General features: G+C 45.3%; 1 protein-coding gene across 2 annotated transcripts in view; it reads left to right on the plus strand.

Moving 5' to 3' along the window:
• The window catches only part of cog5 (component of oligomeric golgi complex 5), an 88749-nt gene that overhangs the window by 49571 nt on the left and 13609 nt on the right, over positions 1-25569 (plus strand). For both annotated transcript variants that reach the window (XM_021577402.3, XM_090214170.1), the window contains exons 8-14: positions 11913-12072; positions 12176-12288; positions 12407-12484; positions 14806-14887; positions 16544-16748; positions 23427-23588; positions 23756-23855. In XM_021577402.3, the coding sequence (XP_021433077.1) occupies positions 11913-12072; positions 12176-12288; positions 12407-12484; positions 14806-14887; positions 16544-16748; positions 23427-23588; positions 23756-23855 (900 nt within the window). The remainder of the gene's footprint in view (positions 1-11912; positions 12073-12175; positions 12289-12406; positions 12485-14805; positions 14888-16543; positions 16749-23426; positions 23589-23755; positions 23856-25569) is intronic.

Here is a 25569-nt window from a genome sequence, read left to right on the forward strand (position 1 = left end):
CAGAGCATGGAGGCGCTACCAGGAGACAGGCCAGTACATCAGGAGACGTGGAGGAGGCCGTAGGAGGGCAACAACCCAGCAGCAGGACCACTACCTCCGCCTTGGTGCAAGGAGGAGCAGGAGGAGCACTGCCAGAGCCCTGCAAAATGACCTCCAGCAGGCCACAAATGTGCATGTGTCTGCTCAAACGGTCAGAAACAGACTCCATGAGGGTGGTATGAGGGCCCGACGTCCACAGGTGGGGGTTGTGCTTACAGCCCAACACCGTGCAGGACGTTTGGCATTTGGCAAAGAACCCAAGATTGGCAAATTCGCCACTGGTGCCCTGTGCTGTTCACAGATGAAAGCAGGTTCACACTGAGCACATGTGACAGACGTGACAGTCTGGAGACGCCGTGGAGAACGTTCTGCTGCCTGCAACATCCTCCAGCATGACTGGTTTGGCGGTGGGTCAGTCATGGTGTGGGTTGGCATTTCTTTGGGTCAGAAAGAAAGGTAGAGGAGGTAGCCTGACTGCCATTAGGTACTGAGATGAGATCCTCAGACCCCCTGTGAGACCATATGCTGGTGCAGTTGGCCCTGGGTTCCTCCTAATGCAAGACAATGCTAGACCTCATGTGGCTGGAGTGTGTCAGCAGTTCCTGCAAGAGGAAGGCATTGATGCTATGGACTGGCCCGCCTGTTCCCCAGACCTGAATCCAATTGAGCACATCTGGGACATCATGTCTCGCTCCATCCGCCACGTTGCTCCACAGACTGTCCAGGAGTTGGCGGATGCTTTAGTCCAGGTCTGGGAGGAGATCCCTCAGGAGACCATCCGCCACCTCATCAGGAGCTTGCCCAGGCGTTGTAGGGAGGTCATACAGGCACGTGGAGGCCACACACACTACTGAGCCTCATTTTGACTTGTTTTAAGGACATTACATAAAAGTTGGATCAGCCTGTAGTGTGGTTTTCCACTTTAATTTTGAGTGTGACTCCAAATCCAGACCTCCATGGGTTGATAAATTTGATTTCCATTGATAATTTTTGTGTGATTTTGTTGTCAGCACATTCAACTATGTAAAGAAAAAAGTATTTAATAAGAATATTTCATTAATTCAGATCTAGGATGTGTTATTTTAGTGTTCCCTTTATTTTTTTGAGCAGTGTATATATATATACACACACACACACACACACACACACACACACACACACACACACACACACACACACACACACACACACATACACAATGGGGCAAAAAAGTAGTTAGTCAGCGACCAATTGTGCAAGTTCTCCCATTTAAAAAGATGAGAGAGGCCTGTAATTTTTTTCCCTCATTTTGTCTGTCATAGTTGAAGTGTACCTATGATGAAAATTACAGGCCTCATCTTTTTAAGTGGGAGAACTTGCACAATTGGTGGCTGACTAAATACTTTTTTGACCCACTGTATATACATACAGTATATCACAAAAGATAGTACACCCCTCACATTTTTGTAAATATTTGCGTATATCTTTTCATGTGACAACACCGAAGAAATGAAACTTTGCTACAATGTAAAGTAGTGAGTGTACAGCTTGTATAACAGTGTAAATTTGCTGTCCCCTCAAAATAACTCAACACACAGCCATTAATGTCTAAACCGCTGGCAACAAAAGTGAGTACACACCTAAGTGAAAATGTCCAACATACAGGTAATTGACAAAATATAGGAAACAACAATATAAAGTTTCTTAAAAGGGCTTTGGGCCACCACAGCCAAACAGCTTCAATGCACTGTGGCATATATTCTACAAATGACTGGAACTCTACTGGAGGGATTCTACACTGTTCTTCCACAAGAAATTCCATCACTTGGTGTTTTGTTGATGGTGGTGTCTCAGGCGCCGCTCCAGAACCTCCCATAAGTGTTCAATTGAGTTGAGATCTGGTGACTGAGACGGCCACGGCATATGGTTTACATCGTTTTAATGCTCATCAAACCATTCAGTGACCACTCGTGCCCTGTGAATGAAGGCATTGTCGTTCTATGGGGACATAGTCATGGTAGGCAAAATAATGGGCAACTGGGCCTGCCCAGCATTTTTATAGATGACCCTAAAACAGACATATGCCCAGTCATGAACCCCATTCAGGACAGACACATACTCCATGGGTGGACATCTACCCCAGACAGACATATGCCCAGTCAGGTCATACCTATTTGTCATAGGCGTTGTTTGATATTGTTACCTCAAAACACATATTTGTCATAAAACTGAGAGAGAGAGAGACACACACACACACACAGGAAAGCAAACGTCAGATGGTACATAACCCACCAGCATGTGTGGAAACCATCTCACCCATCCTCTTATCAGCGATTGGTTTGTTTGACCAATTTCTTGTCACACCCTCTGAGTGTGAGTGAGTGTGTGTGAATGAGTGAAAGTGAATGTCCACTCAGTGGTAAAAGCTAATAGGGTGTATGGACAGTGGGTAATGATTCAGGCCAACAGGTGTCTCTAGGAAGGAAGTGCAAAGCAGAGGGTTGTCATTCACATCACTGCCTCAGTCTCTCTTAACAGGGGGAGCTACCTCGAAGCTGGCTACAACTACTCCCAGAAGTGCCTTAACACCACTGACCTCAAATCCTCTGGGGAAAATAAACGAGATCACAAGAGATGACTTACATTCAATGATTCATTCTAGCAGAGGTAAATGAAAGAGGAATGTTTCTGAGGTTGAGTCAGTCGTCGTCCTTGGTATGCATTCTGTATAATGAATTCCTTATTCAAAGAAAAGCTGTGTGTGTGAATGTATGTGTCTGGTTACAATGCTTCATACTGTTGATGGCTAGGCCCCCTGTAGCTCACATTACAGCTCCTGTAAGCTGCTTTCACTCAAATACCAGTCAAACAGTAAACCTTCCTATCAGGAAGTGACACCCCCCCAGTCCACCATCAAACACACACAACCCACCAAACATGAAATGTGTCTTTATTAGAGAAATGTCAATGATTTTTAGAGACCCTCCTCCACAACACACACACACACACACACACACACACATGCGTGCACACCAAAAAACAAACATTAAACCTGCCTGTAATGTTTTAGAAAGAACAAAACCACAAACATTAAAGCATGCCTCTCTCCGAAACAAAATCGAGACACAGCATGCAAAGCCTCTTCTCCATGGTTGCCCACCTTCCTCTAGAGAAACGCATCTAATCTTGTAACCACCAAAATAAGCCTTTCTCACTCCTGTGAATGTGAATATGCCTGCACATATGGCCTGCTATCCTCCTCACTTATAATGAGAAATGGTTGTTTTCTGTGTGATGATGTACCTTTTTGGATGTCTTCCATGAGTGTGTGGGATCCAGTTCACACCAACCTTGTACTAGCAGCAGGCCCAGCCATAGAGATATATATTTTAATACTGCGGACCCAGGCCATCTGTAAAGAGGCAGGCTCTGCCGGCTGAATATGTAACACTGTGACCTTGGCTACGTTCATATGTTCAGAATAATTTTTTATTACCGGGACGTCTCTTGAAATGAGAAATGTCGAAGCCATGACAGCAGCCTCACGGTCAGTGCATCACTTTCATGTCAAGGAATAGGCCTAGCAGTGGAGGAAGCCAAGAACCTAGCCAGGTGTTTGTGTTTACTCAGCACTGTGAATATTACAGTCCCTGTCTGGTTTAATGATGTTATCTGACATGGTGTCTATAAGGATGCAGCTGCCTGCCTGACGACAACAATACAGTAATGGTCTGTGAAGGGTGGGTTCTTCCCCTGTACTGTGTGGCTGTGTCTCAAATCAAATCAAACTTTATTTGTCACATGCGATGAATACAAGTGTAGACCTTACCGTGAAATGCTTACTTGCAAGCCCTTAACCAACAGTGCAGTTCAAGAGAGTTAAGAAAATATTTACCAAATAAACAAAAGTAAAAAGTAACACAATAAAATAACAATAACAAGGCTATATACAGGGGGTACCAGTACCGAGTCTATGTACGGGGGTACAAGTTAGTAGAGGTCATTTGTACATGTAGGTAGGGGTGAAGTGACTGCATAGATAATACACAGTGAGTAGCAGCAGTGTACAAACCAAATGGAAGGGGGGAGTTAATGTAAATTCCAAAAACGGCCCACTACTCCCTACATAGATCACTACTTTTGACCAGGGCCCGTAGTGCACTATGTAGAAAATAAGGTGCCATTTGGGAAGCAGCCCGTGTATGCTGCCACATGCTCATTAAGACTGAGTGGGGCTATTTTTAGCCTGCTCCTCTCACCTCCCGGTCGACAGCGAAGGTCTCACTACTCCTGGTGTGTGTGTGTGTGTGTGTGTGTGTGTGTGTGTGTGTGTGTGTGTGTGTGTGTGTGTGTGTGTGTGTGTGTGTGCCCAATCAAGCCAAACCAATTAGCCTGATTTTTGTTATGCCGAAAGAGAAAGATCCCCCTCGGCACCTGCTACACTGGGAACAAAAGGTGTTTGTGTATTACCCTGGGGCGAGGCAACGTGAAAACATCTCACACTGGCACTGAGCTGCCACAGAGCCCCAACAGGGCATATACTATGTATTTATTTATATATACAGTGGGGAGAACAAGTATTTGATACACTGCCGATTTTGCAGGTTTTCCTACTTACAAAGTATGTAGAGGTCTGTAATTTGTATCATAGGTACACTTCAACTGTGAGAGACGGAATCTAAAACAAAAATCCAGAAAATCACATTGTATGATTTTTAAGTAATTAATTTGCATTTTATTGCATGACATAAGTATTTGATCACCTACCAACCAGTAAGAATTCCGGGTCTCACAGACCTGTTAGTTTTTCTTTAAGAAGCCCTCCTGTTCTCCACTCAATACCTACTTATTCAATGGTTTTTCTACATTATTTACTATTTTCTACATTGTAGAATTTCAGTGAAGACATCAAAACTGTGAAATAACATATGGAATCATATAGTAATCCAAAAGTGTTATACAAATCAAAGTATATTTTGCCATTCTCTCAACCAGTATCACGAGGAATGCTTTTCCAACAGCCTTGAAGGAGTTCCCACATATGCTGAGCATTTGTTGGCATATTTTTCCTTCAATCTGCTGTCCAATTTAACCCAAACCATCTCAATTGGGTTGAGGTTAGGTAATTGTGGAGGCCAGGTCATCTGATGCAGTACCATCACTCTCCTTCTTGGTCAAATAGCCCTTACACAGCCTGGAGGTGTGTTTTGGGTCATTGTCCTTTTAAAAAAGAAATGATAGCCCCACAAAGCGCAAACCAGGTGGGATGATGTATCGCTGCAGAATGCTGTGGTAGCCGTGTTGGTTAAGTGTGCCTTGAATTCTAAATAAATCACCAACAGTGTCACCAGCAAAGCACCATTACACCTCCTCCTCCTTGCTTCACGGTGGGAACCACACATGCAGAGATCATTCTTGTCGCAAAGACATGGCCCTTGGAACCAAAAATCTCAAATTGGACTCATTAGACCAAAGGACAGATTTCCACCTGTCTAATGTCCATTGCTCGTGCTTCTTGTCTCAAGCATGTCTCTTCTTCTTATTGGTGTCCTTTAGTAGTGGTTTCTTTGCAGCAATTCGCCCACGAATGCCTGATTCACGCAATATCCTCCGAACAGTTGACTTTGAGATGTGTCTGTTACTTGAACTCTGTGAAGCATTTATTTATGCTGCAACCTGAGTTGCAGTTAACTCTAATGAGCTTATCCTCTACAGCAGAGGTAACTCTGGGTCTTCCTTTCCTGTGGCGGTCCTCATGAGAGCCAGTTTCATCATAGCGCTTGATGGTTTTTGCGACAGCACTTGAAGAAACTTTCAAAGTTCTTGACATTTTCCGGATTGACTGACCTTCATGTCATATTAAAGGAATGATGGACTGTCATTTATCTTTGCTTATTGGAGCTGTTCTTGCCATAATATGGGTTTGGTATTTTACCAAATAGGACTTTCTTCTGTATTTATTTTTAAACATTTTAAATTTCACCTTTATTTAACCAGGTAGGCAAGTTGAGAACAAGTTCTCATTTAAAATTGCAACCTGGCCAAGATGAAGCAAAGCAGTTCGACACATACAACAACACAGAGTTAAACATGGAGTAAAATAAACATACAGTCAATAATACAGTAGAAAAATAAGTCTATACACAATCAGAGCAAATGAGGTGAGATAAGGGAGGTAAAGGCAAAAAAAAGGCCATGGTGTCGAAGTAAATACAATATAGCAAAGGAGCAAAATAAATAAATAAATACAGTAGGGGGAGAGGTAGTTGTTTGGGCTAAATTATAGATGGACTATGTACAGGTGCAGTAATCTGTGAGCTGCTCTGACAGCTGGTGCTTAAAGCTAGTGAGGGAGATACGTGTTTCCAGTTTCAGAGATTTTTGTAGTTCGTTCCAGTCATTGGCAGCAGAGAACTGGAAGGAGAGGCGGCCAAAGGAAGAATTGGTTTTGGGGGTGAACAGAGAGATATACCTGCTGGAGCCCGTGCTACAGGTGGGTGCTGCTATGGTGACCAGCGAGCTGAGATAAGGGTGGACTTTACCTAGCAGGGTCTTGTAGATGACATGGAGCCAGTGGGTTTGGCGACGAGTATGAAGTGAGGGCCAGCCAACGAGAGCGTACAGGTCGCAGTGGTGGGTAGTATATGGGGCTTTGGTGACAAAACAGATGGCACTGTGAAGACTGCATCCAATTTATTGAGTAGGGTATTGGAGGCTATTTTGTAAATGACATCGCTGAAGTCGAGGATCGGTAGGATGGTCAGTTTTACAAGGGTATGTTTGGCAGCATGAGTGAAGGATGCTTTGTTGTGAAATAGGAAACCAATTCTAGATATACCTTTGGTTTGGAGATGTTTGATGTGAGTCAGACACCTGGGTATTTGTAGTTGTCCTTATATTCTAAGTCAGAACCGTCCAGAGTAGTGATGTTGGACGGGCGGGCAGGTACAGGCAGCAATCGTTTGAAGAGCATGCATTTAGTTGTACTTTTATTTAAGAGCAATTGGAGGCCACGGAAGGAGAGTTGTATGGCATTGAAGCTCATCTGGAGGGTTGTTAACAAAGTGTCCAAAGAAGGGCCAGAAGTATACAGAATGGTGTAGTCTGCGTAGAGGTGGATCAGAGACTCATCAGCAGCAAGAGCGACATCATTGATGTATACAGAGAAGAGAGTCGGTCCAAGAATTGAACCCTGAGACACCCCCATAGAGACGGCCAGAGGCCCGGACAACAGACCCTCCGATTTGTAGCAGTTTGGGTCAAGAGTGCCCCCCCCCCTTTAAAGAGGGGGATGACCGCTGCTGCTTTCCAATCTTTGGGAATCTCAGACGACACGAAAGAGAGGTTGAACAGGCTAGTAATATGGGTTGCAACAATTTGGGCAGATCATTTTAGAAAGAAAGGGTCCAGATTGTCTAGCCCGGCTGATTTGTAGGGGTCCAGATTTTGCAGCTCTTTCAGAACATCAGCTGACTGGATTTTGGAGAAGGAGAAATGGGGAAGGCTTGGGCGAGTTGTTGTGGGGGGTGCAGTGCTGTTGACTGGGGTAGGGGTAGCCAGGTGGAAAGCATGACCAGCCGTAGAAAAAAGCTTCTTGAAATTCTCAATTATAGTGGATTTATTGGTGGTGACAGTGTTTCCTATCCTCAGTGCAGTGGTCAGCTGGGAGGAGGTGTTCTTATTCTCCATGGACTTTGCAGTGTCCCAGAACTTTTTTGAGTTTGTGTTGCAGGAAGCAAATTTCTGCTTGAAAAAGCTAGCCTTGGCTTTTCTAACTGCCTGTGTATATTGGTTTCTAGCTTCCCTGAAAAGCTGCATATCACGGGGGCTGTTCGATGCTAATGCAGAACGTCATAGGATGTTTTTTGTGTTGGTTAAGGGAAGTCAGGTCTGGGGAGAACTAAGGGCTATATCTGTTCCTGGTTCTAAATTTCTTGAATGGGGCATGCTTATTTAAGATGGTGAGGAAGGCATTTTTTTTAAATAACCAGGCATCCTCTACTGACGGGATGAGGTCAATATCCTTCCAGGATACCCCGGCCAGGTCGATTAGAAAGGCCTGCTCGCTGAAGTGTTTCAGGGAGCGTTTGATAGTGATGAGTGGAGGTCGTTTGACCGCTGACCCATTACGGATGCAGGCAATGAGGCAGTGATCGCTGAGATCTTGTTTGAAAACAGCAGAGGTGTATTTAGAGGTTAGGATGATATCTATGAGGGTGCCCGTGTTTACGGCTTTTGGGTGGTACCTGGTAGGTTAATTGATAATTTGAGTGAGATTGAGGGCACCAAGCTTAGATTGTAGGATGGCTGAGGTGTTAAGCATGTTCCAGTTTAGGTCGCTTAGCAGCACGAGATCTGAAGATAGATGGGGGGAAATCAGTTCATATATGGTGTCCAGAGCACAGCTGGGGGCAGAGGGTGGTCTATAGCAGGCGGCAACGGTGAGAGTCTTGTTTTTAGAGAGGTGCCTTTTTAAAAGTAGAAGTTCAAATTGTTTAGGTACAGACCTGGATAGTAGGACAGAACTCTGCAGGCTATCTCTGCAGTAGATTGCAACACCGCCCCCTTTGGCCGTTATATTTTGTCTGAAAATGCTGTAGTTATCGATGAAGATTTCAGAATTTTTGGTGGTCTTCCTAAGCCTGGATTCAGACATGGCTAGAACATCCGGTTTGGCAGAGTGTGCTAAAGCAATGAATAAAACAAACTTAGGGAGGAGGCTTCTAATGTTAACATGCATGAAACCAAGGCTTTTACGGTTACAGAAGTTATCAAAAGAGAGCGCCTGGGGAATAGGAGTGGAGCTAGGCACTGCAGGGCCTGGATTCACCTCTACATCACCAGAGGAACAGAGGAGGAGTAGGATAAGGGTACGGCTAAAAGCTATGAGAATTGGTCGTCTAGAATGTCCGGAACAGAGAGTAAAAGGACGTTTCTGGGGGCGATAAAATAGCTTCAAGATATAATGTACAAACAAAGGTATGGTAGGATGTGAATACAGTGGAGATAAACCTAGGTATTGAGTGATGATGAGAGAGATATTGTCTCTAGAAACATCATTGAAACCAGGTGATGTCATCACATGTATGGGTGGTGGAACTGAAAGGTTGGATAAGGTATAATGAGCGGGGCTAGAGTCTCTACAGTGAATTAAGCCAATAAACACTAACCAGAAAAGTAATGGACAAGGCACATATACATTAAGGAGAGGCATGCTTAGTCGAGTTGTCAAAAGGGTCCAGTTAGTACTAAGGTTGGTTGGTGTAACGGCGATTCAGACAGCTAGCCGGGCCATCGGTAGCAAGCTAGCATAGGATGGAGGTCTGTTTTTAACCACCTCGTGCGTTTCCGTCGGTCAATTAGTGGGGTTCTGTGTGGTAGAGGGGATCAATCCAATTGGCAAAATAGATATAGTTATAGTGGCCCAAGAAAAATTGTCCGATAGATCTATTCAGATAGCAGCTGATAAGACAGCTAACGATTAGCGGGCCGCAGATGGGCGTTCAGGTAACGTCGCGAAGGACGGGCCAGTTGGATAACTCCCTCGGGCAGATAACATCGGTAGTCCAGTCGTGAAGGCCCAGGGGGGCGCCGCGTCGGCAGTAAAACGTGTCCGGATAGGGGATTGTGACCCAGGAGTGGCTGATGGAACTCTTCAGCTGGCTAGCTCCGGAATAATTGATGTTTGCTCCGGGATGGACGTAAGCCAATAGTCACACAGATAGCAGCTAGATAGCTGAGAGATCTAGGTGTAAATGTCCAGAGCTTTCGGTTGAAATCCGGGGATATGGAGAGAAAAATAGGTCCGGTATGTTCTGGTCTGAGTTGCGTTGTACAAAACTGGCGATAGCTTTTCGAGCTAAAGGATAGCTGATGACCATCAACCGTGGTTAGCTGAATACTAACGTTAGCCAGTAAACTGGCTAGCTTCTGGTTAGCTTCTGGCTAGCTTCTGGCTAGCTTCTGGTTAGCTTCTGGCTAGCTTCTATTGTGGATTTCAGATTTGAGGTAAATAATACTTTTTTTTTTAAGTGGTGAGGCCCGTCCCGTTTGCGGACAGAGCTGCTGTTATTGTGAAGTGGAAACATCTAGGCGCAACAACGGCTCAGCCGCTCAGTGGCAGGCTACACAAGCTCACAGAACGGCACTGCCGAGTGTTGACGTGCTAAAAATGATCTGTCCTTGGTTGCAACACTCACTACTGGGTTCCAAACTGCCTCTGGAAGCAACGTCCGCACAATAACTGTTTGTCGGGAGCTTCGTTAAATGGGTTTCCATGGCCGAGCAGCCAAGCGTTTCCATGGCCGAGCACACAAGCCTAAGATTACCATGCGCAACGCCAACCGTTGGCTGGAGTGGTGTAAAGCTCGCCGCTGTTGGACTCTGTAGCAGTGAAAACTCGTTCTCTGGAGTGATGAATCGCACTTCACCTTCTGGCAGTCCGATGGACGAATCTGGCTTTGGTGGATGCCAGGAGAAGGCTACCTGCATCAATGCATAGTGTAAACTGTGAAGGTTGGTGGAGGAGGAATAATGGTCTGGGGCTGTTTTTCATGGTTCGGTCTAGTCCCCTTAGTTCCAGTGAAGGGAAATCTTAACGCCGCAGCATACAATGACATTCTAGGCGATTCTGCGCTTCCAACTTCCAATAGTTTTGAGGAGGCCCTTTCCTGTTTCAGCATGACAATGCCCCCATGCACAAAGCGAGGTCCATATGGAAATGGTTTGTTGAGATCGGTGTGGAATAACTTGACTGGCCTGCACAGAGCCCTGTATATATATATATATATATATATATATATATATACACACACACACACACACCTACCCACCTGACCCGGACGGACGCTGCAGAGCTCAAGCTCGCAAAGAACTGATCAAATATCGCCCCTCGTCAGTTAGTGTATTTCTGTGTGTGTCATGCACGGACGCATCCTTTTTATCCACAGCAAACTCTTTGGCATTACAAATACTGTGTCATGGCTTTTGACATGATAACAGCATGGTTTACTCAACACCTGTGTCACCCTATTGACCAATCCATGGACTGCAGACATGAGACATATAGTGTCACGCCTTCCAGACGGCTGGGGTCGAGGCTCCATGACAGGGTCTTGACATTATCACATCCACCAGCTGACACCTCACTGAGCTCTGGCGCTGGCTTCCTGATTATGACCCAGCTGGAGCTGACTTTAGGGGCAGTTTCCTAAATGGCCCTGAGTTAGGAATGGAGAGAGTTGAAACTGTGTTTCCAAGAACTCATTAGGCCAGAGAAATGAGATGGAGAGGGAGGGAGCTAGAAGACTGGGGTCTGACCTCAATCTCTGTTTCATGTGTGCAACAGCGAGGAGAGAGGGGAGTGAGAGATGGGGAGGGTGTGAGCGGTTTCTGGATGATGGTGAACAAAGCTCCTATTAGTCCTGAGTGCTTGTTCCTTAATAAGAGCTGCTATCAGACCCTACTAATAATTACTCACACACAACCATGCACGCACACACACTCACACCGAGAAATGTCTGAGTAGTTGCGTATCCTGATCTTTTCCCGTTAGCTGAGGAGAATTGTTGAATATGACCCATTTTTTAGACCAGCCCCTCCCTTGCGTATAGTGACGTCAATCGTCTGAACTTGGGTGTGTGTGTGTGTGTGTGTGTGCGCGCGCGCGCCAGTCGGTACGTGTGTTTCTCTGCTATTCCAGAGTGTGAGGTACACTCCATTCTGTGTGTCTGTCCAGTCAGTAGAAGTATGTCTGACATGTATTTAGTTGGTTGATTGGACTCCACTGTGCTCCAAGACTGACTGTCTCAGACTAGATAGGGTTGGAGTTGAATGACTGAACCTGACACACACGCACACACCAACTGTCTCCTCTCCTCTGTGTCCCCATGTAGAACCCGACCCAGGTGGGCACGGCCCTCCAGGTGTTCTATAACCTGGGCAGTCTGAGGGAGACCATCAGTGGGGTGGTGGAGGGCTACCGGACCACCATACAGGACAACGTCACCACCGCCCTGGACATCAAGGGACTCACCCAGCCCACTGGCAACAGAGGTAGGCGGGGTTGAGGAAAATAGTGTTTCAGTTTTGGTACTCTTGTCCTGTGTAGCTTTTTCACCCGTGTCATTTCATGTGTGTGTGTGTGTGTGTGTGTCAGGTGCGCCAGGCAGAGCGGTGATGCCAACCCCAGGTAACACGGCAGCGTTCCGAGCTGCTCTCTGGACCAACCTAGAGAAACTCATGGACCAGATCTGTGCCGCTTGCGGACAGGTATGCCTTTATCTTTGCAGATATTTCAAAAGTAAATGTGCACATTTTTACCTGCTGAAGTAGAGTAATGTACCTAGTCAGGGAGTACGGAGTTAACCTGTAACCTCTCTGTGTTTAGGTGCAACACCTCCAGAAGGTCCTGACGAAGAAGAGAGACCCTGTCACTCACGTCTGCTTCATCAGTGAGATCATTAAGGTGAGACGCCATGTCCTCATAAAAGGCCTGTGTGTTCTTGCCCCTGAACTGTCATCAGCACACCCTTCCACAACATCTATTCCTCTACTACCGGGGCGACAGGTAGCCTAGTGGTTAGAGCGTTGGACTTCGAATCGAATCCCCGAGCTGACAAGGTAAAAATCTGTCATTCTGCCACTGAACAAGGCAGTTAACTCACTGTTCCTAGGCCGTCATTTGAAAATAAGAATATGTTCTTAACTGACTTGCCTAGTTAAATAAAGGTAAAATCAATTTAAAAAAAACTCTTGGCATATCATTCTCTTCTCTTTTGACTACCTCTTTCCCCTCCTCTGTCCCTCTCCCATTCCCTTCTCTCCATCCTGATCGGTCCGTTACTTGGGCCTGTCCTGAACCAGACCTACCCAGGCTTTATTGACTCTTGCTTGCATCAGCAGAATGCTGGGCTGTTAAGCAGAACAGCTTGGAGGGACTTGAGTTATCTAATACAAGCTGAAAGAGATTCAGCTGTGCCGATTTTCTTTCTTACAGGAGCATAGACCTCTTAATTTGCTCCTGCTCCTCTCTTTCGCTCCCTTCCTCCCTCGCTCTGCTTCTATTCCCCCACCCTCTCGTTCCCGCCGTTGTCACACTCTCTCCATCTGTCTCTCCATCTCTCTTCATCCTCTATAAAAGTCCACAGTCCTGTAATTGTCCTTTTATATTCAGGACAGCAGTCGACCTATTAGCAGCTTGCACCAATTAAGATCTAGTGTGTGTGCGCATGCCTGTGTGCGTATGTTTAGAAGTAGGACATACACATGGTCTGGTCTGTTTTGTGTTGAACATTAGCAGGGTCACATTGATGGACTGTGTGTCTCCATTCTCTTTGTGTTGGGCCACAGAACAGTGTAAAACAAGGGGGGGGCAGAGTATGGCCCTTCGGGCACTTCAATCCATCCCGCGAGACATTACATTTTTGTTTTTAAATACGAATAATCATTTATTTTTAAACCCAAACATTTTTACACTTTTTTTTTTCTCCCCAATTTTGTGATACCTAATTGGTAGTTACAGTCTTATTCCTTCACTTCAACTCCCGTACGGACTCAGGAGAGGCGAAGGTCGGGAGCCGTGCATCCTCCGAAACACGACCCAGCCAGGCCCCACACTGCTTCTTGACACAATGCCCACTTAACCCGGAACCCAGCCGCACCAATGTGTCGGAGGAAACACCGTACACCTGGCGACCGTGTCAGCGTGCATGCGCCCGGCCCGCCACAGCAGTCGCTAGAGCGCAATGGAACAAGGAAATCTCGGCCTGCCAAACCCTCTCCTAACCCAGACAATGCTGGGCCAATTGTGCGCCGCCTCATGGGTCTCCCAGTCACGGCCAACTGTGACACAGCCTGGGAACAAACCCGGGTCTGTAGTGATGCGTCAAGCACTGCGACGCAGTACCTTAGACCGCTGCGCCACTCAGGAGGCCCCCGCAAATTGATTTTAACAAACAAAAAAATGTCATGAAGCAAAGTAGGCCTAGTTTACTTTAGTTTCTGAGAGACACGGCCATTCAATAATTGAAATTCACCTTTCGAAGACACACTAATCTGCTACTGTGTGTGTGTGCATGCCTGTGTGTCCTTCTCCACTGATTAGCAGTGATTATATTAGGAGGTGAGGAGGGCCACGTTGATGGAGGGATGTGGTGACACACACTCTCCCTTCATATGTCTTTGTTTTGATTAGACTTTCCCCTCCCTCTCTACTTTCACTTCTGTCGTGTGTATGTGTGTGTTTAGTAAACTGTGTGTGTGTGTGTTTTTGAGTGTTCATGCGTGTGTGTGTGTATGTGTCAGTGTTTGCATTTACGTTTGTGTGTGTGTTTAAAAATGGCACTCCTCTGTCCTCACCACCCTATCTAGTCAGTGTGTATTCCCTGTGTTACAAGACTCTTATTTGAGTCAGATGTGTGTACTAGCTCTGCATGCTTCAGAGGAGTGGACCCTCATTAGTGGACAAACCTCCTCAGCCCATCGTAAGACGCCCTGCTATGACTTGTCATTATGGTGATGAGCTGTCATTGTTGTCCACGGTGATGGTTATGGCACAGCACGGTGGTCGCGTGTGTGTGTGTGTTTCGAGCTGATTTGTAGTGTGATAAATGTGTGCGGCGATAGCAGCATCTGGTGTGGCTGAGGATCACACTGGTAGATAATGATGATAATGGCAGTCACCCTGCCCTTCTGCCTGTTGGGCGCAGACTACACTCATCACAGCCCTGTGCGTGTGTGTCTCCTTGTGTGACTCTCTGTTCAGTTGTTTCTCTCTTCTCTCGGCAGGACGGCCAGCCTGATATCCTCTACACGTTTTGGAGTGATGTCACACACACTCTCTCGGTGGAGTTCCAGAGAGCTACGGCTGGTGAGGCTACAGAGCAATGTCTGTTTCACAGAGTAACGCTGATGCACCCTAGTAGCAGTGTGTGTGCTTACTCTCTCTCTGCGTCTCTCTCTCTCTCTCTCTCCCTCTTACGTTTCTCTTAATTTTCTCTCTGTTAGCCATAGCGTTATGCCACCTGCAAATAATGCTGTACCTGCGTTTGCCTGCATTTGTGTGTGTGTGTGTCAGCAGTACAGCACAAACAGTGGGCCATCACTCTTCCCTTCGCCTATAAACCCTAAATGCCCCTCCATGTCCCGTCCCAACCACTGCGGGGTATGATTACACCTCTCTGGTGATATATACCCCCTTTTCAGATGGGACAGGGTCTATAAACACATACAAACACACTCGCACACCCCTTCTTTCATTTATACCCCGCCATGGGACAGGCCCTATAAAAGGTGGAGAGACAACCCAACAGCATCCATCCACACACACCGCAGAGAAAAGTTTCCGCCCCCTCCTTATCATACAGTAAGTGTGCCATTTCAGCAGAAGGGATAAATGTCAGTAGTTTTAGATGTGAGTAAAAGAGCGGCGCGTTTGGTTCCTGTGGTGCTGTTAACTCTATTTTCACACAACGATCTGTGGGCTGCCTACCTCCAGGATCTGTTGACTGCGTATGGAGCTGTTTCTAAAAACTCTTATAGACGCCGTTGCCGTTTCTTCTGCCGAGATCTGTATCTAATGCTCTGGTGGTGAGAGAGACTCGAGAACATTGACTGATAGCGGATGACATGAAAAGGATACGAAGGGAAAATGTCCACAACACAACCTATACAAAGTGTTTTCTTGGCAGGGTAAAGAAAGAGCGAAGTCAAGCTATGATCCAGTCACCATCACCCTAATCATTACGTGTGTCTTTGCCATGTCGTGAAGCCCACAGCAGCCTGCCTTGGACGAATCCGTGTCTATTGATCCCTGCTCTAACACAGTACAGTGTTATCACCTGTTAATGATGCTCCTCATTCACTCTCACTGGTCAATACGGAGTTAATCCGCACAGGCCCAGTATATCTCTCCTTCCTCGCTCTCTCTCTGTCTTTGTCTCGCTGGCTCTCTCTATCCATCTGTCTCTGTACCAGTGCCCCGCACTCCACCAAATATGTTTTCCATTTTTTTCTCTTATTCTTTCTCTTATGGTGAAATAACCTTTTGGTTCAATTAGCATATGGAAATATACAAGAGCCTGAAACAACCTGTATGAATCATTATAAAACACTATATTATGCATTCACCAAATCAATCTACATTAAAACAATCTGCATATCATCCCTTAACGAGCAACAAATCACTCGCAAAGTCAGGTAATTAACATAATAATGAGCGGGAAAATGTCACCATTTATTTTATTTTGCTTTATTTTTATCAGGATAGTCTCTCTGTTTCAATCATCCCTTCATCCATGTTCTAGTCTGGTAATCAGGGATAATGTGATGTTTCTAGTTCACGGGAGCAGAAAGACTGTTAGTGTGCATCAAAGCAGATGTTTACCTTTGCAGTCATTAAAACATAGAAGGTGACATTTTACGGCTCCACTCTTCTGCTCGTCCTCCTTCCCATCCTTCTCTTTTTGTGACCTCCTCCTCACCCCTACCCCGTTCTCTCTCTCTCGTTCTCTCTCGCCCTCTCCAGCCTCATCCTTCCTCAAGCAGGCATTAGAGGGAGAGTACCCTAAGCTTCTCCGTCTCTATAACGACCTGTGGCGTCGGCTGCAGCAGTACAGCTCCAGCATCCAGGGGGTGATATCGAGCAGCGCAGGGCTGGACACCGCCATGGACCTGCCCACCACAGAGATGGACAACCAGGACCTTTTCACACAAACCAAACACGACTACGAGTGAGTCTGAAGTGAACATATATACACACACACGCACACTCTCTCGGCTTTGTTACAGTATGCAGTCTGCCTCTTCACATCCTACTCAATGATCGACCGGTTCGGGATGAGTCTCTCTCTCTCTCTCTCACACACACACACACACACACACACACACACACACACACACACACACACACACACACACACACACACAGCCTTACCTTGACTAACCAGTGTGGGATTTGACCCAGCTTGCTGTGATTGACAGAAATAATTTCAGTATGAAGATTCTCTCTCACACACACATTCCGTGATACGTGGTGAATCTCAGACTCTGTCTCTTTATACAGAGTACTAAAGCTGTAGGAGAGTTTAAATATGGGAGACCACTAGCAATTAAAACAAACCACAGAACCGGTCACAGCCAGCACACTGATTGGTATGCATGGATGGAGCAGAAAGTAAACTATCATTAAACCTGCTATATTTTAGAGTGCTCAGTGATGGGGGAGGAGGGGGCGAGTTAGAGATAGAAGTGTGTATGTGTGTGGGCAGAGTGCCAGAAAGAGTGAAAGAAGGGGGAGAGATAAAGCTTTTCCAAAGGCTTCCAGTGTGAGGGTATAAGAAGTAGTTGAATGAAGTCACGGAGGGCAGTAGCTATCTGACGGGAGCAAGCTATATGGCACCTCTCTGAGGAGAGACAGGGCTTTGTAGTGGAGAGAACAGAGAACAATCGAAGGACAGTTGAAGAAAACGATTCGATAAAGAAACGTCAACATCAGAGTTTTATAGAGTCCTGCTGGACCAGACTCACCCTCTCATTGCCCTGGGAAAAAGTAGTGCACTAAATAGGGAATAGGGTAGGGCTGACCCCGTTTAGTCGATTGTTTGGTCGATAGGCTGTTGGTCGCCCAATATATTACATTTTTTGTTGTTGAGCATTGGCAAATATATACAAAAACTGTTATGGCACATGAGACACTGGTATGATTCACGCCTGTCTGATTGGACTAATCCATTGCAGAGTCCGCGGGGATGGCACACCAGTAGTACATTTACAGTTAATTACTATAATTTCTAATCTACAATGTTTGTTTTGTTACGGTCATTTCTGTTAATAGATTCAATATATTATTAATATTAGTCTTACCGTTGTCTTTTTAGGAGTGCACAATCTAGGCTACACTTGTGAGGGAAAATGTGGGTTTATTTGAGTTGTCAATTTGTTCATTGTCTTTACAGACAGATTATTTCACTTATAACTCACTGTATCACAATTCCAATGGGTCAAACGTTTACATACACTAAGTTGACTGTGCCTTTAAACAACTCTGGAAATTCCAGGAAATTATGTCATGGCTTTAGAAGCTTCTTTTTAGTCAATTGGAGGTGTACCTGTGGATGTATTTCAAGGCCTACCTACAAACTCAGTGCCTCTTTGCTTGGCATCATGGGAAAATCAAAAGAAATCAGCCAAGACCTCAGAAAAATAAATTGTAGACCTCCACAAGTCTGGTTCATCCTTAGGAGCAATTTCCAAATGCCTGAAGGTACCACGTTTATCTGTACAAACAATATTACGCAAGTATAAACACCATGGGACCACGCAGCCGTCATACCGCTCAGGAAGGAGACACGTTCTGTCTCCTAGAGATGAAAGTACTTTGTTGCGAAAAGTGCAACTCAATCCCAGAACAACAGCAAAGTACCTTGTGAAGATGCTGGAGGAAACGGGTACAAAAGTACTTTGCTGCAGGAGGAACTGGTGCACTTCACAAAATCGATGGCATCATGAGGAAAGATAATTATGTGGATATATAGTAGCAACATCTCAAGACATCAGTCAGGAAGTTAAAGCTTGGTTGCAAATGGGTCTTCCAAATGGACAATGACCCCAAGAATACTTCCAAAGTTGTGGCAAAATGGCGTAAGGACAACAAAGTCAAGGTATTGGAGTGGCCATCACAAAGCCCTGACCTCAATCCCATAGACAATTTGTGGGCAGAACTGAAAAAGCGTGTGCGAGCAAGGAGGTCTACAAATCTGACTCAGTTACACCAGCTCTGTCAGGAGGAATGGGCCAAAATTCACCCAACTTATTGTGGGAAGCTTGTGGAAGGCTACCCGGAACATTTGACCCAAGTTCAACAATTTAAAGGCAATGCTACCAAATACTAATTGAGTGTATGTAAACTTCAGACCCACTGGGAATGTGATGAAAGAAATAAAAGCTGAAATAAATCATTCTCTCTACTATTATTCTGACATTTCACATTCTCAAAAGAAAGTGGTGATCCTAACTGACCTAAGACAGGGAGTTTTTACTAGAATTAAATGTCAGGAATTGTGAAAAACTGAGTTTAAATGTGTTTGGAAAAGGTGTATGTAAACTTCTGACTTCAACTGTATTTTATACAATGTTACAAGATTGCTAGTGTGAGCTTCAGGCTGGACCTAAGTTAAGTTGATACCATGTTTCAAGTTCCTTGCAGACAGGCCATGCAATAGCAAATGTGGTTTATAGGATATTTATTTTTATCAGGATATTTTCTACCTATGGCCTACAGTGTTTTTATTTGTTGGCTTTATGTAGGCTATTTTCAGATAATGGCAATAGAAGTTGAATTTGTATAATTTTCATTTAGATATAATTTTGATTAACCACATGATATTGATTTTGAGATGTGAAGACTTTATTATGAATGAAATGTAACTGTTCCACAAAAATGTGCATTTGAAAATCAGAACTGGCACGCAGATCAGTAGAAATGGTATGATAACTTTCCGACCGCTGGTGTAGCCTATTATCAGCAACTTCAGGAGCATAATGGCAGAATCTGAGAAGGCCAGAGGGAGGAAGAGGGTCGGGTTGGGAACGGGTTTTTTTCTTCTGGTTAGGCTATATTGATCTCTTGTTCCCTCTTTAGTCATTTCTGTGTGTTGATTTTTAATTTAAGTGCCTAAAGCATCAGGCAAAGTATCCTACATACAGTATAGTTGGTTTTATTCAAACCTAGGGTGTCTATACACCTACAGTACCGGTCAAGAGTTTGGACACACCTACTCATTCAAGTGTTTTTCTTCATATTTACTATTTTCTACAGTATACAGCATATGTGGGAACTTCAAGATGGTTGGAAAAGCATTCCAGGTGAAGCTGATTGAGAGAATGCCATGAGTGTCCAAAGCTGTCATCAAGGCAAAGGATGGCTACTTTGAAGAATCTAAAATATATTTTTTGGTTTTGATGTCTTCACTATTATTCTACAATGTAGAAAATAGTAAAAATAAACAAAAACCCTTGAATGAGTAAGTGTTCAAACTTTTGACCGGTACTGTATGTGAAAATGCTGTTAATTGACTACCGCTCAGTGTTCAACACCATAGTGCCCTCAAAGCTTATCGCTAAGCTAAGAACCCTAGGACCAAACACCTCCCTCTGCAACTGGATCCTTGACTTCCTGACGGGTAGGCAACAACACAACTGCCACGCTGATCCTCAACACAGGGGCCCCTCAGGGGTGCGTGCTTAGTCCCCTCCTGTACTCCCTTTTGACTCACGACTCTGTGGCCAAGTATGACTCCAGCGCCATCATTACGTTTGCTGACGACACAACGGTGGTAGGCCTGATCACCGACAACTGAGACCGCCTATAGAGAGGAGGTCAGAGACCTGGCAGTGTGGTGCCAGGACAAAAAGCTCTCTGTCAACGTGAGCAAGACAAAGGAGATTATCGTGGACTACAGGAAAAGGAGGGCCGAACACACCCCCATTTACATCGACGGGCTGTGTGGAGTGGGTCGAGAGTTTCAAGTTCCTTGGTGTCCACCAACAAACTATCATGGTCCAAACACACTAAGAAAGTTGTGAAGAGGGCATGACAATGTATTTTCCCCCTCAGGAGACTGAAAAGATTTTGCATGGGTCCCGTGATCTTCAAAAAGTTCTACAGCTGCACCATCGAGAACATCCTGACCGGTTGCATCACCGTCTAGTTGCATCACCAACTGCTCGGCATCCGACCATAAGGCGTTACAGAGGGTAGTGCATACCTGGGGCCAAGCTTCCTGCCATCCAGGACCTATATACTTGGTGGTGTCAGAGGAAGGCCAAAGAAATTGTCAAAGACTCCAGTCACCCAAGTCATAGACTGTTCTCTCTGCTACCGCACGACAAGTGGTACCGGAGCGCCAAGTCTAAGTCCAAAAAGCTCCTCAACAGCTTCTACCCCTAAGCCATAAGACTGCTGAACAATTAATCAAATGGCCACCCGAACTATTTGCCTCCTTTGTTCTTACATTGCTGCTACTCGTTGTTTATTGTCCATGCATAGTAACATTACCCCTACCTACATGTACAAATGACCTTGACTAACCTGCACCCCTGTACATTGAGTCGGTACCGGTGCCCCCTGTATATAGCCTCAATATTTTATTGTGTTACTTTGTATATATATATTTCTGAGGACGCATGGCTCTCATCCTTTGCCTCTCCCGAGTCCGTACGGGAGTTGCAGTGATGAGACAAGATTGTAACTACTACCAATTGGATACTACGAAATTGGGGAGAAAAAGGGGTAAAATATTTATTTACTTTTACCCCTTTTTCTCCCCAATTTTGTAGTATCCAATTGGTAGTAGTTACAATCTTGTCTCATCGCTGCAACTCAGCGTGTCAGCATGCATGCGTCTGGCCTGTCACAGGAGTCGCTAGAGCGCGATGGGACAAGGACACCCCTGCCGGTCAAACCCTCCCCTAACCCGGACAACGCTGGGCTACGACAGAGCCTGGACTCTAACCAAGATCTCTAGTGGCACAGCTAGCAACTGCAATGTAGTGCCTTAAACCACTGCACCACTTGGGAGGCCCTATTGTGTTACTTTTTTTATTTTAATTTTTTACTCTAGTTTATTTAGTAAATATTTTTTTCACTGCATGGTTGGTTAAGGGCTTTGTTAGTAAGCATTTCATGGTAAGGTCTACCTTCACCTGTTGTATTCGGCGCATGTGACAAATAACATTTGATTTGATTTTTATATATGGTAAAATACAAATTTTCAAATTTCGAACAATCGATTGGTTCTAAAGAACAGACTACTCTCGTCGACCAATATATATATTTTTTTTGTCAGGGACAGCCGTAGAATAGGGTGCTATTTGGGACGTAGACCCTCTACTGGGTGAACTTCAGGTCTGACATATCCCTATCCTGCCGGTAGATGTCTGGACAGATGCAACAACTTGAGTGTTTTAAATTGTGTTGTGTTGGCTAGGTGACCAGACAGGTGGAAATGGCTCCTGTACACTATAGCGTATGTCTGTAACTGCTGGAGCCTGATATGAGTCACACATTAACCTAATGGTGTGGCGCTCCAGGCCCAGCCAGGGGCCCTTGCTGCTCCCTGTTTCCCAGCAGGAGATCCTGTGCCAGGCTACAGCGCCTGGCCCTGCTGGTTATCCCCCTGGCACTCAGTCAAGTTGAGTCAGTGTTGATTAACCATGGGTACATGAAAGCCACTGGGTGCAGGCCCAGGTTATCTCCCTGACTCCATTAAATCTCTTTCTCTCCCTCTCTCTATTACGCTCTTCTCTCTTGGGTCCCTCTCTCCGTCCCGCTCTCTACCTCTTTCATTTCCTTGCTCTGCCTGTCTCGCTCTACCCCATACCCTCTTTCTCGCTTCATCTCTCTGTTTGCTCTCTGATGTAGAGCTGTCAGCCTGTGTAGTGTGTGTCGTCTCAGTGTTTAAACTTGTAATTACGGGCGCTGCTGTGGGCCAAATTGCCTCTGTTACTCAAGGTGTCTGTTGCTGTGGTTGGGCAGAGAGGGGGATGAAGGGAGGGAGAGGGGAGGGATGGACGGGCGGACGGAGGGAGAGAGGTGCATGGAAAGAGGGTACACTAACAAGCTGATAGAGAGCTGCACGAACGGATAAAGTGAGGGAATAGGATGAAAAGAGGTAGTGTGAAGAAGCCCAGACGGAGAAGTGACGGGGTGGGAAGAGATGGATGAATCGGCTGGTTGACACAGGGAGGTATATGAGGGAGCAAAATCATTCAGAGGAGTGGTGATGAGATGGAGAACAAACATTGAATGCACATTTGCTCGTGTGCAAAAAGCACTTGTCGTCATTGTTCTCATTGAGCTATATTTCAGTTAACGAGAGAGCAGCATTAATCAATAAGCGCCCTGTCTGATGAATTGTGGTGCATAAAATGACTGGCCAGATGAACTAAAGATTGGAGCGCTGCTGGAGAAGTGTGTGTGTGTGTGTGTGTGTGTGTGTGTGTGTGTGTGTGTGTGTGTGTGTGTGTGTGTGTGTGTGTGTGTGTGTGTGTGCAAGCTTGAGGGCCCTACAGGCTGCTGTTAGCTTGGGTTTCTCTACCTCTTCCCCATTTCATCAGTGTGAGAGAAACGAGAGAGCGCAAGGGAGAGAGAGAGTTGTAAGAGAGGGTAGGCCTGCCAGAGCCTGTCACTACTGATGTCTTCATCTCGCTCCAGCGCCACAGACCAGTCCACTGTGCGCTCGCTGTGGGTCTAGATCAGTGTGTGTGAGATGTGTAAATAGACCGAGAATCTGGCCTCTAGGCATGTTCCCAAATGTAGAAGTTTGTTTACAACCAGGAAAATAATGAACCATTGCTGTATATAGTTTGTAAACACATTCATGAGATAAATAACATGTGTCTGTGTGTAGTCCAGAGAAGGCTTTGAAGGACTCTCTGCAGCCCTACGAGGCAGCGTACCTCTCCAAGTCTCTGTCTCGTCTGTTTGACCCCATCAACCTGGTGTTCCCCATGGGGGGACGCAACCCCCCCTCCCACGACGAACTGGACAGCATCATCAAGACCATCACCAGGTACACACCTACACAAACACTGTTCCCTACTCAGACAAAATTCTCAGAAAAAAAGCAGAAATATTATTTCTTACATCTGTTGGTCATCTCACTTTTTTTGCTGATCCTGCCCTGATCCTGTTCTTTCCATTGTCCTACATGTTATATTATTATGTGTGTGTCCTCAGTGAGCTGAACGTGGCGTCGGTAGATACCAGTCTGACTCTGGCAGTGGCCAAGAACGCTGCCAAGACCGTCCAGCTCTTCTGTGTCAAGTCTGAGCAGCTGGTAGGTCACCACAACATCCAATTGTTCATCAGTCAAACCCTGTTCTGTGGCTAAGTGGCAGCCCTGTATGGCAGTGAGTGTCAGTGGGCGCAAGGAGAGGATATGAGGGGAGATTTTTATAATTTTTTAAACTTTAGTTTATTTGGTAAATATTTCCTAAACTCTTCTTGTACTGCACTGTTGGTTAAGGGCTTGTAAATAAGCATATCCCGGTAAAGTCTACACCTGTTGTATTCGGCGCATGTCACAAATAAAGTTTGATTTGACTTGATTTGATGAGAGGGGAGGAGGAGAAGAGAATAGAGGGGGGTAGAATAGTACAGACCGGTCAGAGCATGTCTCTCTCAGCCCATAGTCGTCAGTGTTCATTCAGAATTTCCCTGCTATGAATCAATGGTCATCATCAGTGGGCTGCTTGGCTAGTCAGATGAGGAGGGTTACTGAAGAGGCTAGTGGCTGGGTTAGTGACCCATAGGGCTCTGGTCAAAAGTAGTGTACTATAAATGGGGAATATGGTGTCTTTTGGGACACAGCCACAGTGTCTGTGAGTGGTTCCTCCTGCCTACTAATGTAGTCTTCAAAATGTAGAGTTGACCTGAACATGAACAAATAAAATATGTGTAGAGACACATCTGTCCACCCTGGCTCTCACCCATTTATCAGTGGTGACAGTGTTTCCTAGCTTCAGTGCAGTGGGCTGCTGGGAGGAGGTGCTCTTAGTCTCCATGGACTTTACAGTGTCCCAAAACTTTTTGGGAATCAGTGCTACAGGATGCAAATACAAGGACACCCCTGCCGGTCAATGGACACCCCTGCCGGCAATACAAGGTTATAACATTTACAGAAAATACAGAAATGCCAATGGTGGAGGTGTTCCTGTTTATATTTAGAACCACATTCCTGTAAAGCTTATAGAGGATCTCATGTTAAATACTGTTGAAGTAATATGGCTACAGGTTCATCTGCCTCACCTAAAGCCCATTCTTGAGGGAAGCTGCTATAGACCACCAAGTGCTAACAGTCAGTATCTGGAAAATGTGTGAAATGCTTAATAATGTATGTGATATAAACAGAGAGGTATATTTTCTGGGTGATTTTAAATATTGACTGGTTATCATCAAACTGACCACTTAAGAAAAAGCTTCAAACTGTAACCAGTGCCTGCAACCTGGTTCAGGTTATCAGTCAACCTACCAGGGTAGTTACAAACTGCACAGGAATGAAATCATCAACATTTATTATTCACATCTTTACTAATGCTGCAGAAATGAGCTTGAAGCAGTATCCAGATCCAAACTAAGATGTGTCTATGTATGCGGATGACTCAACACTATACAAGTCAGCAACTGTACTACAGCGACTGAAATGACTGCAACACTTAACTAAGATCTGCAGTTAGTTTCAGAGTGGGTGGCAAGGAATACGTTTATTTTTTTTACTAAAAACATTGTATTTGGGACAAGTCATTCACTAAACCCTAAACCTCACTTACATCTTGTAATAACTCATGTGTAAATTGAGCTGCTTGGAGTAACCCTGGATTGTAAACTTCCATGGTCAAAACATATTGATACAACAGCAGCTAAAATGGGGAGAAGTCTGTCCATAATAAAGCGAAGCTCTAACTTCTTAACAGCACTATCAACAAGGCAGGTCCTACAGGCCCTAGTTTTGTCTCCGAACAGGGCAACACGGCTGGCCCTGGGATGTACAC

This window comes from Oncorhynchus mykiss, chromosome 21 (assembly GCF_057628025.1).
Source record: "Oncorhynchus mykiss isolate SJ-2025 chromosome 21, ASM5762802v1, whole genome shotgun sequence".
Classification (NCBI taxonomy): domain Eukaryota; kingdom Metazoa; phylum Chordata; class Actinopteri; order Salmoniformes; family Salmonidae; genus Oncorhynchus; species Oncorhynchus mykiss.